This window comes from Canis aureus, chromosome 24, assembly GCF_053574225.1.
Source record: "Canis aureus isolate CA01 chromosome 24, VMU_Caureus_v.1.0, whole genome shotgun sequence".
NCBI classification, from domain to species: domain Eukaryota; kingdom Metazoa; phylum Chordata; class Mammalia; order Carnivora; family Canidae; genus Canis; species Canis aureus.
In genome coordinates this window covers 30,011,243-30,031,506 of record NC_135634.1, presented here as the reverse complement: position 1 = coordinate 30,031,506, position 20,264 = coordinate 30,011,243, and the positions used below count along the sequence as shown (strand labels likewise).

At 34.3% G+C, this 20,264-nt stretch overlaps 1 protein-coding gene across 7 annotated transcripts in view; it reads left to right on the top strand.

Moving 5' to 3' along the window:
* Positions 1-14,550, top strand: part of FZD3 (frizzled class receptor 3) — a 106,663-nt gene extending 92,113 nt beyond the window's left edge. For 6 of the 7 annotated variants that reach the window (XM_077868700.1, XM_077868696.1, XM_077868697.1 and 3 more), the window contains one exon: positions 331-10,902. In XM_077868700.1, the coding sequence (XP_077724826.1) occupies positions 331-544 (214 nt within the window). In that variant the 3' untranslated portion in view covers positions 545-10,902. Of the gene's footprint in view, positions 1-330; positions 10,903-12,528; positions 12,580-14,378 lie in introns of those variants that run through there. The other variant, XM_077868701.1, reaches the window with a different exon arrangement.
* Positions 14,551-20,264: the final 5,714 nt, after the last annotated feature.

The window sequence follows — 20,264 nt, the reverse complement described above, 5'->3', positions numbered from 1 at the left end:
CAGAACCCACCCCACAACCCAAAATTCATTTGAATGAGCAAAGTATCCATACTTCACACATAGCTGTTTATCAGCCAACTCTGTTTAATCTTAGCTTCTGTCCCTTTGCAAGGAATAAGACCTTAATTCTGAATTGGATGAGATGGGTTTCTCCCTTTCTGGTCAACCATGTGAATAAATCTACTTTCTGAAATTACTGTAAATCATAAGTTGGTAGTAACTTGTTGGTTTCCTAATCATTTTACTTAATGAGGCATTTTCATGACAATTCTTAGTTTTATTGTCTCGTGTGTTGTGTTACCTGCTTCAAAATAAACTCTTGTATGTTAGGTACACTCCCTGCAGTTACAGAGGAATGGAAGAGAGACTACCTCATGGCAGCATGTCACGACTGACGGATCACTCCAGGCACAGTAGTTCTCATCGGCTCAATGAACAGTCACGACATAGCAGCATCAGAGACCTCAGTAGTAATCCCATGACTCACATCACACATGGTACTAGCATGAATCGAGTTATTGAAGAAGATGGAACCAGTGCTTAACTTGTCTGAAGGTGGAAAACCTGTGCTGTTTAAAAAGCAGATTTTATTCTTTGCCTTTGCATGACTGATTGCTGTAACTCACTGTTATCATGCTTTCAGTCAGGTACAGATTGTGTCCACTGGAAAAATAAATTTATGCTTTTTATATTGCATCAAATTTGGAACATCAAGGCATCAAAAATGCTAATAATTATATCATCACATAAATAATTCTTATTTCTAGGTTGTGAAAAGATAATTATTTGTCTGGTAAGCATTTTTATAAACCCACTTATCTTTATATTTAGAAAAACCCTAAACATGTGGTGACTGCTTTGTAGTGAACTTTCATATGATATCAACTAGCTGTGAGATAACATTCTGGTAGTTGTATCAAAAAAACAAAATTTCAGAATTAAGGAAATTTTCTATGCAAGGTTTATTTCTCAGATGAATAGTTGGACTTTGTAGTTTTCTTTCTACTAAGTTGAAAAAGAACTATGTTTTTAAACTGTAGGAGAATTTGATAAATCAGCAAGGGTATTTTAGCTAATAAGATATAAGATCAACAGAAGAATCTGAATAGTCCATTGAAGGCTCTTCAAAAAAATCCTATCAAAATAATCTTCATCCAGAGACATACAGGATTAGGATTAGCAGTGGAATAAAAGCAGAGATGGACATTTTTTTTCTCTATAATTGTGCTGTCTTTACTACTTTTGTAAATATTACTTTTACTGGCTGTGTTTTTATAACTTAACCATATGCATGGTGAAGAAGTTTAATTTGTAGCCATCTTTTCCCATGTAGTAGTATTAATTCTCAGAGAACACCATGTTCAGATCTGTTCCATGGAGGCATGTAATTAGATTAGCATCATACATTATAAGCTTTTTTGTGGGAACTACAATTACAAATGGCAAAATGTTTTCTCTATATTCATTGTTTGTATTTTTCTACAGTGAGATGTGATCTTGCCAAAGCCGCCAGATCTTGGTACCCAGGCCCCTCCTATTAGTGACTTGATTGTTTGTATTCGCATTTCCCAGTAGCCATGAGGCTATAGCTTTTTGCCCCACATTCTTGTTTCAGATTCTAGATCTTTTTTTTTTTTACAGTTGAAATATATATAACCTAAGTCCAAAGTGGTGATTAATTTGAGATATTTGAAAAATCATTGTAACTAAATGAAGCATGATTAGTCTTGCTGTAAAGTATCTTTTAGTCTTACCAATATCAATTCAAAAATGTTTGACATTTTCTCATGTAATCTTTAAATAATTTACAGTAAAAACTATCAACTTTATTAGGCATGAAATTGATCATAAGGGAAAGAAAAATTATGGAAAATGCTGGATGTGTTTTATAGAATAGCATATTTAAATAAGTGGTCCTCAGTCCTGCCTACAGATAAGAATTACTTGGGGAACCTCTAATGTTCAACACCTTCCTCTCATTCAGAGGAGATTTGTTTTTTTTTTTTTCTTTTTAAAGCTTTCTAGGTGGTTCTAATCTGTAATCAAGATGCAGGCTGTTTCAAACTAACTTGCCCCCTGATAATGAGCTGATGGCATCATATTATATCACATAAATATCTAGCTGGACTCAATGTTGTGCTTTTATATCATTACCTGATATGGCAATTGTTCTTCACTTTATTGTCCATTATAAAATGTGGAATTTAGGGCACCACTCTTAAAGATTCTTACTCAGTAAGTCAAAGATGGTAGGACTTTTAAAGTATGTAGTTGTAAGAATACTACAGGTGATTCTTAATGCAGGTAATACAAGAATCACACTTTGAAAAATATTCTAGACTCTAGAGAGGCCTGGCTTTCCCATATGCCAATTTTTGACCTTTATAAAGTAAACTTCTCTGAGCCTCAGTTCCCTTGTTTATAAATGAAGATAGAAGATAAGTACCTACCTCACAAAGTTGTTGAATGGGAGTCAAATGAAAAATCATATGAAAGCTCTTTGAAAACTGTAAAGCATTGTGAAATATAAGGGATTAAGATTATTAAGGATTTAAGAGATTTGTTTGAAGGCTACTATAGTACATTCCTTGACATGTGTTTAATTCATGTGTACTTTTTTCTTTTCTTTTGAAAAATACTAAGAAATTGGGTGTTGCAAAGTTTTCTGATGATTTGTATATCATATTTTTCAAAGTACATATATCTTATGTTTATGATTAACTCTTTATAGAACATATTTGAACAGTTAGCCCCAAAGTATTTTTCTTTTTCCTCTGTCTTCATTGTCTTTGTCCTTGGAACTAACTGGAGTTAGTACTGGATAAGCAGGGTCTGAATTCCCTCATAACTGACAATTAGTAAGTAAACCTTTCCTCTGAAGGCCAAACTTACAACTCATTTATATAATAACTCAGTAATTCATAGGCTTTTTTCTGAGAATCTCTCCTGAGAACAGCATGAGAGGAACAAAACAAACATTCAGAAACAAAAATAAGAAGTTAAAATAGAAGGTACCAGTTTGAGCTCAAAGATGTTGTCATCCGTTACCATCTGCATTATATTATCAATTGCCAAAATGTTAATTGATTTTCTTGTACAAGTAGGCCAAGTGTAGACAGTTATGTGCACATCCCTGTGAAAATCTTAACTTTGTGCTGTTTTTTATATATTCATTACAAGTTCTTTATTAAACTCGCTGTTGTAATATATATAAATGCTATGTTGACCTTTCAGTTACTCTCAGTATCTTAATTTTGCTCCACAAAATTTACTTAATATCATCAATGAATTGTTTTAAATAACAATATGTAGTTTGGGTCACATTATTTATCAAACTGATGTTTAAATTAATTTTTTTAAAGAAACTGTTATCTATGTCAAACCAGTAATTGCAAAGTCTCAGTTCTCTTAAACCAACTTGAACAAGTTGAGACAGCTTTCTTACCATATGTTTAACTTTAATTTGTGTTTTGATTGGCATGTGATAATGTTTAGTATTTGTTCAGCTGACAACTGAGAAAATAATAGTTGTCTCTAAAATGTTAATATATAATCAAGAGGCTTTCAAAAAGTACTTCGATTTCACCAATACTGTTTAATTTACTTTATTCAATAATCAAAGCAAAGGGTAATATAAACTCAAAACAATAATTGGTTTCAAGGAACAATTGATTAGTAACAGCTAGCACAGAGCTTAGTACATTGTAGGTCTTTCAATAAATATATTTTTTTCAATAAATATTTATATATGAACTACTCATGTCATAAAACTCCCTCTTTAGCCTTAATAGTGAGAATCTCACCTAAAACGAATTTGAAGGATGTAAATGTAAATTGAGTGAAATAATGTCTCTATCAGAATAACATGTGGCAAGTAATAAATATGTAACTTGCACAAGAAATATATACACAAACTTGTACCAATACTTTATATTAACTTAAAAGGTGAAGAGCAATTCTTAGAAGTATTTACGTGCTTGTTGAGTGAAGTTAGATCTTTGTATACTAGTTGGGTAAGTGAATATTCAAACAAACCTGTATCAAGAATGATTTTCTTTTTCTGCTTCTTAGAGCAGATATGTGAAAATTCTAAGAATCTCTTTAAATTAGAAAAATATACTACATTTTGTCCTACTTCATTAGTTTGTGATAAGAGCTGGGTATAACAAATTGTAACTATCTTGCTTGAGGCTATATCCCTGTGATATAAAAGGAACTACTTAAAAAATTTTTTAGTGGATCATTGACCAGAGCTTAGAAAACAATAACATACCAAAATTTCATTATGATAATATTTATACTGCTTTTGACATGCCAAAGATACATTTATGTATTATCACTTGGATGACTTACATCAAGTGCAGTGAAATTCTGTTAGGCTTGGAATTCAAAGACCCATAATTATGATGTGAGGACAAGTCATTTAGTCTCCATTTATTCAGTATAGAATGAGGATAAGGTAATTTTTGGTCCCAAAACCTATCTCACTGGACTTTGGTCATAAGGATCAAATGAGACAACATGTATTATTGTGCTCTGTATCCTGTAAATTGCTCTATGGATATTATTAGTTTTTGTTAGAATTTGGAGGTTATAGAAAACAAAGTTATGGTCTTTAGTAGTATTTAGCAACAACAACAAAATAGGCCATTAGACCAGTATTTATTTGGTATAATCTTTAAATCAACAATCCAATTAACCTTTTAAAAAGAGTAGCTATGCCCTTAAACTGTGTTAGCTCTTTAATATATGTATACCAGAGTATACTCTCAAATATTATACAGTTAAATTTGTAGTTCACTCTCAACAGAAATTTGGGGATCTCCATTATATTTTTCTTTTGACATGGAATTATATAAAAACATTAGCTTGATTTCATTGAAACATAAGAAAAATATAGAGGAGGGATGCCTGGGTGGCTCAGTGATTGAGCATCTGTCTTTGGCTCAGGGCATGATCCCAGGGTCCTGGAATTGAGTCCCACATCAGGCTCCCTGGGAGGAACCTGCTTCTCCCTCTGCCTGTGTCTCTACCTCTCTCTCTGTGTCTCTTACGAATAAATAATAAATAAAATTGTTAAAAAAAGAAAGACATAAAAATATAAAGGAGTATAGGCCCTATAACTTTTTTTTCTTTGAGAACTTTCATGTGCTTAATTCTGATAAAGAAAAAGTTTTAAAAAGGTAGTAACTGTAGCTTGATATTAATCATGGCAGACCTTTAGATTTTAAGCTGTAACATTATCTTAATTGTATGTTTGTATATATAATTTTTAACCTACATAAAATAAGGAGTTCTCCATTCTTTTCCACACATCAACACACAAAAAAGTATTTTATGGAACCTAGATTTACAAAGGAATTAATGACTCTTTTAAACTTCTTTTATGCCATTTTACAACTGATTAAAATAAGAAGAAGTGTTTACATTCAATTCATGTTTCCCAGTAGCCACCTTTATACATTATTATGTCATTTCTATTTTATATGAAAATAATTACATTGACCTCTCTTCATAATTTACTTCTCTTCCTTCTTTGTTCCAGTGATACGAGAGGGAAAGGAATAGGAGGACTAAGCAACCCTTATCCTTCATTTAATTGTTTGAAGTCTTCTGGGATTTTTTCTAATTTAATTTTAATCCTATACTTCTTTAATAGTCAAATTGATATAGGATTATAGTTTTCTCCCAGGATCCAAAATCTTCTAGGAAAGAAAATGTTATACTCTACCTAAAATCAGCCATTTCTTAAACATTCCTATTTGGTTGATTTGCAGAGATTTAATATAATAAGTTAATGAGCATGGTTTCTATTCTGTGATCTCTAATTAGAAAATAAAATTTTTTTGCCATAAAGATAAAAGAAAGTAAAGCATCACTTATATTTTAGTCAAATCCCATACCAATACATTACTTCCTACAAAAGAGAGTAGTTCAGTCTATTTAAATGCATTAAAGAATAGTTCCCTTCAGATTTTTTTTTTAATAATCATTTATCTCAAGAAATCTATTGTGTCCTTTCTTGGAGATTTTCATTGGTACGCTAGCATTGCTCTTAATTTATTCTAATTTTATTGACTACTGTCACCAGTTTTTCCTGATAAATAAGTTTTTACTTTGTAATAATTCAGAATTTGAAGATCCAGTGTTCCATTATTTTGATGATTACCATTTACTAGTAACTTCAGTATTTATAAGACAGTGATATTTCTAAGCTTGTTATTTTGTCGTATTTCCTGATGATAGGTGAACTACTTTATTATTATTGTTTTTGCTGTAGCAGCCCTCGGGTTTTTGTTATATAAGTCAGTTTGTTTATATTGCTAACTTGCAAATATTACTTTAATTGTGTTGTGCTTATTGGCTTAAAAGAAAAAGCTTTAGAGCTTCATAATTTCTGTTTTCTGAATTGGCAGATTTCTTTCCCTAATGCTTAGTAAAAATGCATTATGTTATTTTTTAAGTACCACAGAATTTTGTATCAGGAAGCCTGATTTCTAGTATTGCCTCTGTTTTCAAAGAGCTTTGTAACTTTAAAGTTTTACCTTTTAGGACCTCAGGTTTTCTGATCTGAAAATGAAAAAAACAAGGGTATTAGATTAGGTAGTGTCTCAAATTCCACTTGCCTGTAATTTGGTTGTCCCTTGACCATTTTGTAATCACTATTTAGGCCTACTTTTATTCTTGTTATTCTTCCCATGAACTATATTTACTAGGTCAGCCTGTACTGTTAATGCAATCTATGCTTAAATTGTAGGATTCAGATATGTTAACTTTGTTTTCCAGTTATGATTTTGAGTAATTTTAAGGAGGAAATTATATTACAGATAATAAAAGTTTAAGGAAATGAAAATGAAAGAAAGGTTACAAATAATTGACATGACCTTTTTTTCCCCATAGGAAGAGTCTCCTAAAGCACCAACATAAGCACCTTAAAACTGACATACAGGAGAAAAATGATATAAAATTCTGTGGTCTCTGTTCTCTTAAATACAAATATAGCTAGGTAGCCAAATTTTAAACAAAAAATATTCACAATAAAATTAGCAAACAAAGCAGTGATAGTGTTGGCCCGTATAGCTAATTAAAAAGCTTTTAGGTTTTACCTACATTAAAATAATTATAAAATGTAAAAATAATTTCAGAGGAGTAGATTGAAATTTTTCTATTCAATAATTATTCTTAAAATGTTCTTAGATTCATTGAATAAGTATAGTTGCCAGATTGCCATAAGCAGTTCCCGCTTTAATATATTAGAGATAAATGTGTTTCTTTTTTTTCTGGTTACACAGAAGATGTTTTCATAAAACCTTCTTGACTATCTAATAAAATCTAGAGATTCCATTAGTACAATCTCTCAGCAGAGTTCTCTTGTAGATTTGTGTTCTCTGAGAACTAGGCCAAAGAGGTTCCTGTTACTTTTAAAGATGATTGCCTTTCTCTAATTGTCTGCATTAGTTCATATCAATTTGTTGAACACATTGACCTGTAGGTTTATAATCTAGGTATTGGGTTCAGTGTCTGATGGGTTGAGAAGAATAATGGAAAGTTGATGTAGGAAGATGTACTGGTTTCTGGTGTGATTTCTTTGGTTATACTTGATTCCTGTCTTTGGTCAGTTCACTGTATCAGGCAACTTTCCTGGCTTCCAGAAATTAAATTAGATGATCAGCTTCTCTCATTCAGGCATAGCTATGTTACAATATTATTTTGATTGCTTGTAAAGAAGAAACAAACCTTTATTTTCAGTTCTTTGGCTCTGCATGTTTCGTTATTACATTTATTAAACTTGAATCTGAGGTCCAGACATTTCATTGAAGATTTTCTGGGTTTTGATAATGGGATAATTTGTAAGATAAAGCAGATAATCCTAGTGTGATTTAATTTGTATTTATCCATTGACCATTTTTCTATTTCTCTGACTACTACTCCCCTCCTCAGTTTTGAAAACAACACTTATAGTTGTCTTCCTTTACTCCCTTACCCTGCCTCAGATCATTTTTCCCTACACTACTCTTGTCAGCAGAAATAGGAAATAATTCTGTATTTCTGAAATAAAATCAACACAGAAGTTCTTTACATTGAACTGAGGTGAATATGTACTTGAAGATACTGTATTTTCTTTATATGTGAATTTAAAATTATTTTTTTAATCATAAAAAGGAGTCTCACTTGAAAATATTAGTCTGGAAGTCCTCGTCATCAGGTGCTATTTCTACCTTTGCTGTGAGTTATCAGAGTAAATCTGAATTCTTTATCATTTATCTTTTTTAAAAAATCAGCTTCTCTAGAATTATTCCATTTCACATGTCTTCAGCACCAACTTCAACTTTTCTGCTTTTGTTTTCAAATGCCAAATTTTATTTTTGAGAGTTATATTTTTTCATTGAAGTTTCAAAGTATTGCATATGTGAAGGAGTGACTGCAGTTTAAACATTTACTTTGGTATTATAAAGATACTACCACCACTATTGCTTTTCCCCAGCCCCAAAAAGAAAAGTTCATTTGACACTCAAAAGTTATTAAATTGTCTTATTTTTATTTGAAAGAGCTATGGAAACTGTTTCTTCTAATTTAAAAATCGTTTAATTTAGAAAATACTGACTTGCTGTATTTTAAGCTGATATTGAATTTAGGGGATTGTTTATATAAATATATGTTACAATTAATAATAGTTATGAGTTGTTTTACTTTCTGTATATGTGATACCTGAAGCTTACATTTATTTAATGTGAGCTTTTGTGTATGTCTGTGAGCCTTTGTTTTGTCTTAGTGTATATTAGGTTATTGTGGTCATCTCAGCAGATAATCCTTTGTAGATGGCCTGATTCTCAGAAAGAATAGTTTAAAGAGATTATACTGTATCATCATAATTGGATAGTATTATTCTGAACTCTGCGAAATTGCCAGTTTTGCCAAAAATGGTGTTTCCAATTTCATAATACATATTCAAGAAACAAGCAGAAAAAATATCTTTTAGAATAAATATATTGACTCCTTATTCCAACTCTTCTTATCAACCTACCAGTGGCTTTATGAAGGAGATTCAAACCATAGATAACCACAGGTCTATCAGGAAAATTCTCCATTTTGTAGTTAAATTGCTTAGTTTTAAGAATATTTAAACAAAATAATCTTTGTAATTGAACAAATACCTTTTGGGAATACGTAAGTTACATTAAAACTTTAATAACCTAGGATATCATCATATATCAGATGATTAGTCTATAAATATTTAGAGGCAAAATAAGTATCCACACATACACACAATTTGTAGTATAGACTCAAATTTTGTGAGCCATAGAATTTTACCTTCTTGGTAGGCATTCTAAAATAATGAATACTACAATGTTACAGAGTCAACAGATTTGCCTTACAATGCCATGTAAAGATTTTCTTTGTACCTATGTTTCAGGTTCTAAGAATAACAGTATATGAGTTTAAAAATGCATGTAAAAAATATGAAGCTCCTACACAGAAAATCCAGAATTTTAGAAGAGCTATTATCTAAGAGATTGTAAATTGGATTGTTCTAAGCTCACATATATTTCCTCATATAAATAATACTGTTATGAATAATGAGGGCAACAGATTAGACAACAAGACTGACCTAGAGCACTTCATATTAATTAGGTGTCTCAATTTAGGTATACTTTTATGGTGGAGAGACTTGACTTGGGTCTTTCAATAATTACTTGGTACACTTCTTTCTAGGTGATACCCTGAACCTTGTGCCATCTGGCCTATTCCTCAAATGCTACATTCCTCAAGACCTTCCTACCTGCCTTCTCTCCCCAGTCTTCCTTATCAATACTCCTGAAGTATAATCTATCTTCAAGGGTTAAGAAGATAGAAATTTTCTTTAATTCACATTCAAGTGTTAGTGACTATCCCCCTTTTATCCTTCTTAAATATAAATCTGCATTAAAGACAAACACAATGCTATTAGCACAAATTACTATCAATTAGAATATTAAGCTTTAAAATAAAAATGGAAATAATTAGTGTTGGTGGGACTCCTGAGGTGAGAAATACCATTAAGTAACCTAATTTGGGAATCTCTCTTTCACTGAACCTATGTGATGTCTGAAAGTGCTGTATATTTTGAGTGACCTTGAAGAGGGAGCTAGTCATTTGTATCTATTGGTCATTGAAGTCAGGGCCTTGCTGATCCTCTGTTTTTCAGTTCAAGAAATATGTCAGGAGCATTTTAGATATCGGTCACAAACACTCTTTTAAGACTTTGTATTTCAGTCTCAGTTTTCCTGCTGTCCAGCTAAGCCTAACTATCTTCCATCTCTGCTCATTTGGTATAGAACTATCTTTCCTCAGTTTATGTTATCAACATGACCACCACCTTCTCCTCTTTTCAAGAGATACAAAGGTAGAAACGATATTCCTTTTTTCATTATTTAAAAAAAAACTATTATTCTTAAACACCTAGCACTTGGCAATTTAGTTTTCAAACCGTATTTTGAATTAAATTTAGAAGGTGATTCTACAATTCTAAAATCTTAATCTTGCTTTTATCATATAAGCATCTAGTTAGAAAGTGTTTATGCTAAAGACTTGTATTTTGTGGCATTAGTTCTTCATGTTTCTTTTTTATGTGTTTAAAATTGTTCATTCATTTCCGAGTGAGTGGGAAAGTTACTGTTGTTGAGATATGTATAGGGCAAGTGCACTTGATTAGAGCATGAACTGTACTTTTACATTAGCTGGATGTGCTTTGCACTCTGCTCTTGTAGATTTATTTTGTTTACAGTAGACTGATGTCAGTTTTTGTAAATGTTTTTACTTAGCACTTTAACTGTGAGTGTATAAACTGATTTTAAATGTAGTGGTTGTATATTTTGGTTATAAATTGGAAATTTTTAATAAAACTAAATAATTTGTTCTCTATTTTGTCATTAGTACCTGATTGCATGTAATTTTCTTACATCATCTCCTAGACTACTTAACATATTATACTGCTATTTTTTAACTAGGTTTCATATTTTATATCCTAATATTACTAACATTTTTCATTTATAATAACATATATTGGTACTGTAGATATACAATAATTCTTTCACAGGATTATTTTCTAGACATTTGAGAAAAGGTATTCTGTTTCCTCCAAATCTTTTCCATAGGCAAAACATGTCCAATTATCAGGGCTCATGGGGGTCTCAGGCACTTGAGCGTCTGCCTTCAGCTTAGGTCATGATCTCAGGGTCAGATCAAGCTCTGCTTTGGGATCCGTGCTCAGCAGGGAGTCTACTTTACCTTCTCCCTTTGCCCTTCCCCCAACTCATCCTGGTACACACTCTCTCAAATAAATAAAATTTTTTAAAAAACAAAACATGTCCAATTTTTTAGTTTGTGTCCTATTTTCCAATTTTCCAGGACTTCCTGTCAGACCCTAGTTCTCTTCCAAAATACTCCAGTTGTCAGTATTCCTCTTAAAATTTCCATAGTGCTGAGCATGTATCTCCAGATTCTGTAAAACCAAAATATCCAGGGATCCCTGGGTAGCTCAGCAGTTTAGAGCCTGCCTTTGGCCCAGGGCCTGATCCTGGAGACCAGGGATCAAGTCCCACATCAGGCTCCCTGCATGGAGCCTCTTTCTCCCTCTGCCTCTCTCTCTCTCTCTCTCTCTCTCTCTGTCTCTCAGGAATAAGTAAATAAAATCTTAAAAAAAAAAAAGCCTTAAAAAAAGAAACCCCAACATATCCTGTATACTATTACTTCTGTTCACAGAAGTATGGGATAGGGATAACTCTTCTTCTTCTTCTTTTTTTTTTTTTTTGTATATTTTTTTATTGGAGTTCAATTTGTCAACATATAGTATAACACCCAGTGCTCATCCTGTCAAGTGCCCCCCTCAGTGCCCATCACCCAGTCACCCCATCCCCCCACCTAACTCCCCTTCTACTACCCTTTGTTTGTTTCCCAGAGTTAGGAGGCTCTCATGGTTTGTCACCCTCTCTACTATTTCCCACTGATTTTCTCTCCTTTCCCCTTTAATCTCTTTCACTATTTTTTATATTCCCCGAATGAATGAAATCACATAATGTTTGTCCTTCTCCGATTGACTTACTTCACTCAGCATAATGCCCTTCAGTTCTATCCATGCTATAGGGTAACTCTTATTGATCTCCTGACAAATTGTTTCTAAGGTGAACCAAACATTTAATAGAGATGGGAAAATATCCTAAATTATAGTTTTATGGCTGCTAAATTGGGAAATTTTTTTAGTGTTTTGTTTTATGTTGATAACTATACAAAATTTTAATCATTTACAGTTTGAGTACTCATCATAGTGTGTGCTGGGTTACATAGATACAGATGCATACACTCTTTTCATCTGTAAAATGAAACTGTTGGATTAAGCCATTGGTTTTTAGCCATGGGATCTTTTTGTCAAATAGTATATGTAGTCTCAGTACATAAAATAGAAAAAAAAAAACAGACTGCTGTTTAAAGAGAAAGTGCCTGAAATAATAACTATTTGACCTAGGCCTTTTATCTCTCTTTTCACTACAGCATCGTTGAATCACCTATATGGAACTCTTAAGAGTTCAAAGAACCCACTTTGTAAGTTGCATAATCATTCTACATCTTGACTGTGGTTGTGGTCACAACTTTATACATGTAATAAAATTGTATAGAACTATACACACACACACAAATGAGTGCTTATAAAACTGGTGAAATCTATATAAAATAGATGGATTTTATCTATGCCAATTTCTTGATTTTGATATTACAATATTAAGTTACAAAAAATGCTACCATTGGGGGAAACTGAATATAGGTATTATTTCTTAAAGCTGCATGTAAATCTATAATTATCTCAAAAAGTTTAACATTTTAAAAATAAGTGATCTGTGGGTACCTTCTAAAATTCTACTGTTAATGCCCCATTTATCTTTTAGCTGTCTTTTTCTTTCTGTTAATCCTGAAGAACCTATTAGAATTTATTTTGAGCACACTCAGTGAACGAATGTCACTTACCCAGGAATCCTTCAATTCTTGATTGGCTCTTCTAATTTAATGTTCTCACATGAAACAAGACCCTACTAATGTGCTTCATGCATTTTATTGTTCCCATTCCTCTTCTTCCTCTAAGGTTTCTAGGAGCAATAGTCAGAAATCAAATTGCTCAGTATCCCATGCTTTGAATGTGGTGAACAGAATAATGGTCCCCAAAGAAACCGTGAATGTATTATTTTCGTGGCAAAAGGGACTTTGCAGATGTATTTAAGGTTATAGACCTTGAGATGGAGAGATTATCCTGGATTATTCATGGGGGCCCAATCTAATTACATGAGTTCTTAGAAGCAGAGAACTCTTCCCAGCTGTGGTCAGGGAGGTGACAAGGGATGAAGGGTAAGAGCAATGCAAATGAAAAGGACTTAACTCACCATTGCTGGTTTTATTAAAGATGGAAGAAGGAGGCCATGAGTGAGGAAATGTGAGTGGCCTCTCGAAGTTGGGAATGGCTTTGAGCTGACAGCCAACAAGAAAACATAGATCTCAGTCCTACAGTAGCATGGGACTAAATTCTGCCAACAACTAGAATGAGCAAGAAAATTAATATTCCTGTAAAGTCTCAAGAAACTACTGACATCTTCATTTTAGCCCTATGAGACCTATGTCAGACTTCTGACCTACAGAGATAATAAATTTGTGTTGCTTAAGCCCCAAATTAGGGTAATTTGTTACAGCAGGATTGAAGAACTAATAAACTGAGCCTCATATCCCCACATCTGCAGAGTGTAGGCAGTGAACAAATAAGTAATGGAAAATGGCCCAAGGAGTCCATTAAGAATCAGAAGCATTTCAGGGAGCTGGCAAGTTGCCTGAAACAGACTGTTGGGGGTGGAGACAGATTGGAGGTTTTGAGTAATAAGAGCAATCAGTCCCTGGTGCCTTTCTTCCTAGTCTCTTTTCTTCTTCATGTTTCTCACCATTTTCAGTTTTTCATTTATTCCCATTCCTGCTCCTACCCTCTACACAAAAGGAAACGAAATTAAGGCGTTCACAAATATTTGAAAATAACAAAAGCGTTTTTCTAAGATACTGATTAGTCACTCTCTTCTATTCTGCCGCTGAAGAATTATGCTGAGTGCTTTTCATTTATCTCTGTAGATAGCTCAAAACTAAAGACAGTAAGGGGCTAACAGAAAGCTCATCAACTTCAAATAATATTAGATGAGCTACTGTACAGTAATAAATATAATAGAAGCATTTAACATCACATGAGGTTAATCAATGAAGCATGTATATTTTTATTTTAAGAATTTTCTAACCAGATTTATTAGAAAGTATTTGTTGGAGGGGTGCCTAGGTGGCTGAATTTGTTAAGCATCAGGCTCTTGATTTTGGCTCAGGTCATGACCTCAGGATCGTTAGATTGAGTCTGTATCCAGATGGAGCCCAGCATCAGTATTGGGCTCTGTGCTTAGCAAGACGTCTGCTGGAGATTCTCTCTCTCTCTCTCTCTCTCTCTCTCTGCCCTTCCCTCCCCTGACTCTCTCAAATAAATAAATCGTTTTTAAAAAATGATGTTTCATGTTTCTGGTAGCATTCAATAGCATTCATTCATTCATTCATTTATTCAGTAAATACTCATTTATTTACCTACTCCTTCCCAGGTAGTAAGATCCCAGGAATTCAAAGAAGAAAATGACACGATTATACTCTTGCAAAATTCACACTGCAGTTTTTAAACACCTGAGTAGTATAATACTGGTGTGTCCAAAGTGTTACACAAATGTAGAAGTTACCTCTGCCATGAAGACTGTGCATACAGACAACTTGATGGAATATGAAAGAGTTAATTGATAGGTATTTATTGGTCACATAATTGCTAAGGTTATGGTAGGGAACAAAACACACAATTGTTCTGTTGCAGTTCTGTAACCAGAATGTAGAGTATAAAAGGACACAGACAATAAGAAATTAACAGATTAGGTAATAAGTGCTATAACTATCCTATAGGGAGGGGCTTAAAGGTCTTAGTAAAGATTACAAATTTTCAAAATGCAAAAAGATGCATTAAAGCATTTTAATTAAAGAATTAACATCACATAATTTTCCCTTAAGAAATTATTCTGGTAGTATATGAAAATGGATTATAAGGATTGAGAATGCACATAGGGAAACCAATAAAAAAAAAGGAGTTTAGTTAGTATAGGTTAGAGATAATAATGACTTACCCACAGATGGTATTGTAGAGGTAGACAAAAATGGGAAGACTTAGGATGTCTTTTAAAGATAGAGTTATTAGGACCAATATACTGGGGGCACCTGGGTGGCTCAGTTGGTTAAGTGGCTAACTCTTGATTTCAGCTCAGGGTTGTGAGCTCCAGCCCTGCATTGGGCTCTCGCTGGACGTGGAGCCTGCTTAAGGTTCTCTTTTCCCCGCTGTTCCTCCTCCACACACACTCTCTCTTAAAAACAAAAACAGGGGATCTCTGGGTGGCTCAGTGGTTTGGTGCCTGCCTTTGCCCCAGGGCATGATCCTGGAGACCCGAGATTGAGTCCCATGTCGGGCTCCCTGCATGGAGCCTGCTTCTCCCTCTGCCTGTGTCTCTGCCTCTCTCTCTCTCTCTCTCTCTCTCTCTTTCTTTCTCTCCGTCTCTGTGTCTTTCATGAATGAATAAATAAATTTTAAAAATCTTTTCAAAAAATCTCTCTCTCTCTGTCTCTGTGTCTTTCATGAATGAATAAATAAATTTTAAAAATCTTAAAAAAAAAAGAACCACAATATACTAGGTGTTATAGATGAGGAAAAGAGAATGAATCAAAGATAATTCTTAGTTTTTTAGCCAGAGCAGCTAGGTGGATTATGGTGTCACTGAGGTGAAGACTGGAGGAAGAATAAATGTTAGAGGGATAAATCAAATGTTCTGTTTTGGACAGGTTAGGTTTAAGGTCACTATCAGTGATTCAAGTGAAGATGCCATGTAAGCAGTTAGATATGAGTCTGGAGTTTCAGTTGAGATTTTGGCCTGTGATAGAAATTTGAGACCCATCAAGATGTAGATGGATTTAAAGCCATCAGGCTATATGAGATCATCTTGGAGAAAAGTGGATAGAGAAGAGAAGTTGTGTAGGGGACAGAAAGTCAGAAAGGGAGACCAAGAAAGAGAGGCCAGTGTGGTAAGAAGAAAATCAAGGGAATATGTTAGGGAAGCCAAAGAGAAAAGTGTTCTAAAGGAGGATAAAGTTCAACTTCAAGTAATGGATAAAAATCAAACAAGATGACTGAGGAAGACCATGTGATTTTACAACATGGAGGTTATTGAAAAGTGTGCGAGAAACCAGTATGGAGTGGATTGGAGAGTGAATGCATTTCCATCAGTTGGAAAACTTTGTACATACTTTGAATGACCCTCCCAATGAAAGCAGTCAAAATGCTGGATTATATAAAAAATCATACTAAAGGAAGTCCATTAGGCTGAAAGGAAATGACACCAGGTAGTTACTTAAGTACACAGGAAAAAAAAAGGATAAATGGTAAAAATGTGGGTTAATATGTTTTTTAAGGTTCCCAAATCCATTTCCAATAGGGTTGGGAAATGGGGTGGGGAGGCTATTTTCCACATAAACCACCAGTAATTCTCAGTCATTAGCAGGATGTCCAAGAGTTCAACTCAATTCTGAAACGATCTACCCAGAGATAGCATCAGATTCCATGGGTTAAGGGTTCAGTCCTATAAAGCTACCCCCCAACCACACTGTTGTTACCTGTGCTTCTGACATACCAGCTACACATTAGAGGCTCCAATGACCTCCATCTTAGGTTTGATTAATTTGTCAGGGCAGCTCACAGAACTCAGGGGAACACTTTCTTGTGTTTACCAGTTTATTAAAGGATCTCATAAAGGATTACAAAATAACAGCCAGATGAAGAGATGCATAGGCCAACATCCCAAACACAGGGGTTTTCTGTCCTCATGGACACCAAGCTCAGCTTGGTGGCACATGAAAGTGTTTCGGTTCCAGAAACATAGAATCTCTCTGAAAAGGGCTAAAAATCTGTCATCTTGGATTTTTATGGAGGCTTTATTACAGTTTATTTCAAAACTTGTAAAGCCACAAGAAACAAGATTGTGTGGTACTGCTACAAAATAGGCAAAAGCAATAGAACAGAACTGAGAGTCTTAAAAAAAATCTTTAATTATGGTTGATCAGTCCTCAACAATGGTTCTAAGAAAATTCAAGAGAGGAAAAGATAGTTTTTTTCAACAAATATGTTGGGACAAGTAGATATCCATATGCAAAAAATAATGAACTTAAACCCTAACCTCGTGCTATACACAAATGTTTAGCTAAAATACAGCATTCACCAATATGTAAGAACAAAATTAAAAAGCTTCTTTTTTTAAATTTTTTTTTTTATTTATGATAGGCACACAGTGAGAGAGAGAGAGAGGCAGAGACATAGGCAGAGGGAGAAGCAGGCTCCATGCACCAGGAGCCCGACATGGGATTCAATCCCGGGTCTCCAGGATTGCGCCCTGGGCCAAAGGCAGGCGCTAAACCGCTGCACCACCCAGGGATCCCCAAACTAAAAAGCTTCTTGAAAAAACATAGGTATAAGTCTTTATGACCTTAGGTTGGTCAAAGAGTTCTTAGCTATGACACTAGAAGCTCAATCCATAAAAATAAAATTGATAAATTGGCCTTGCCACAATTAAAAACTTTTGTGTTTCAAAAGACATCACTAAGTACATTAGAAGACAAACCACAGGGTGGGAGAAAATATTTGAAAATCATATAAAGGCCTTGTGTCAAGAACATAAAAAGAGCTCTCACGATTCAGTAATGAGAAACAGGCCAATTTTGTAAATGGCAAAACATTTAAATAGATATTTCCCCAAATATATATGCTTGGCTAATAAGCACATAAAAAAGTGCCTAATCTCATTAGTTATTAGGAAAATTCCATTTAAACTACAAATGAAATGCTACCCTAGCAAAAATGGCTATGCTCAAAAAGACAGATAATAGCAAGTGTTGATGAAGCTGTGGAGAAACTGGAAACTTCATCATATGTTGCTGGTGAGAACATAAAATGGTATACATACTTTAGAGAACAGTTGGGCAGTTCCTTAAAAAGCTAAACCCAGGGATGCCTGGGTGGCTCAGTGGTTGAGCATCTGCCTTCGGCTCAGGGTGTGATCCTGGAGTTCCAAGATCGAGTCCCACATCTGGCTCCCTGTACAGAGCCTGCTTCTCCTTCTGCCTGTGTCTCTGCCTCTCTCTCTCTCTGTCTCTCATGAATAAATAAATAAAAGCTTTAAAATAAAAAAGCTAAATATAAATTTATCATACAACCCAGCAATTCCACTCCTGGGTATTTGCCCATGAAAAATTAAAACATATGTCTACACAAAGACTTACATGTGTATGTTCATAGCAGCATTATTCATAATAGCCCCCAAAATGGAAACCATCCAAATGCCCATTAACTGGTGAACAGATCAACAAAATGTGGCAGATCCATACAATGAGATTCTATTCAGAATAAAAAGGAACTATTGCTCTATATTATAATGTAAATGAACCTCAAAGACATTATGTTAAGTGAAAGCAGCAAAATACAAGAGGTTACATTTTGTATGATTCCCTTTACATGCAATGTCCAGAAATGACAAATCTATAGACACAGAAGATAGATCAGTGAAATAGGCATAAGAGATCTTGGCTATGATGAAAATGCTCTAAGATTGTATTGTGATGGTTGCATAACTTTGTATAACTTTACTATAAATCATTGAATTACATACTAAACAGGTGACTTTTTGAGGTAAATGATACCTCAATAAAGCTAAGGAAAAAAAAAGATTGACTTTAATTGTGGAGCCAATACCTACAAAGTCATCACTGAAAACATGAGTCATTATTCAATAAAAATAAATTGATGGAAATTCCGGGGATGTAATGGACAGCATGGTGACTATAGTTAACAATACTGTACATTTTCAAGTTATTAAGAGAGTAAATCTTAAAAGTTCTCATCACAAGAAAAAAATTTGTAACTGCAGGAAGTGATGGATGTTGATCATTTCACTATATATATATATATATATATATATATATATATATATTCTTTTGTTCCTGATCATCGATTGCAGGGAATGTGTTAAGGGGGAGGGTTCCCCCCACACCAACCAATTCTCCTGATACCAGCTGGGTGTCCTACATTCAACTCAATTCCAACACTATCTATCCAGGGATAGCAGGGAAAGGTTCACCCAGACATTGCAACATTTGGAAGTTGGGAAGATAAGAGGAAACCAGCAAGAGGGACCAAAGAGTGGCCATAAAGGTGAGCAATGTGTTACTCTGGAAAACAAGGAAGGAAGTTTTTCCAGGTTAGTTGTATGCTCAGCTCTCCTGTCGAAAAGTGCTGCTAAGTCAATTAAGAAGAGGACTGAGAAAAAGCCATTGATTTAGCAACTGGAAGGCAGTTTCAGATAAATGCTTTTGGTGGAGGAATGAGGCAGAAAACCTATTTCAGGTGAGAGAAAGAGTGGAGATAAGAAGTCTGGGTATGTCCATGAGAGTAGATGGCCAAGGAGGAGCACCGGAATTGGTTACTGGACATGAGATAACTGAGGCTTATTAATAGTTTGGAGTCTAACAGATAACAAAGAGTTGCAATTAAGATGTCCTTTTTCTACTTGAGAGGGGGCTTCTGCATTCATTAGTTCATCAGCATGGATTCACTGGATTCCTTTATAGCTGAACATCTCTATTTCTGATTAGGTGAGCTAAAGATAGGAAATTCTGTAAGGTAGAAGGAAATAGAGTGATTTAGCCTGGGGATGTAAGCCCTGTGCTAGGAAAAGCTTTCAATGGGGACAGGCCAAAGGCTATAGGCACCCAAACCAGCTTCATCTACTTCACTGTTTTAGACTTTGCCAGTTTAAAACAAGGGAACAAACAGACTGAGCAAGGAATCCTGCCTTCTCTGGAATTCCCTTTTTACTTGTCTTTTCTTTGATACTAATCACTTAGTGCTCAGTCTCCAATGTTGTCTTCTTCCTCTTTTATGTCTGGCTTTCCTAAGTTTCCCCAATCATGCCAAAAATAAAAGAAATTATTGATACAGAAACAAGATAAATATGTCTGTGGAAGGGGCGATTAACTCTCTTTTAAAGAATGTCAGGGTCAGAAAAGGCCTTAGAAATGATCTGACTTGGGACACCTGGGTGGCTCAGCAGTTGAGTGTCTGCCTTTGGCTCAGGGCGTGATCCCAGACC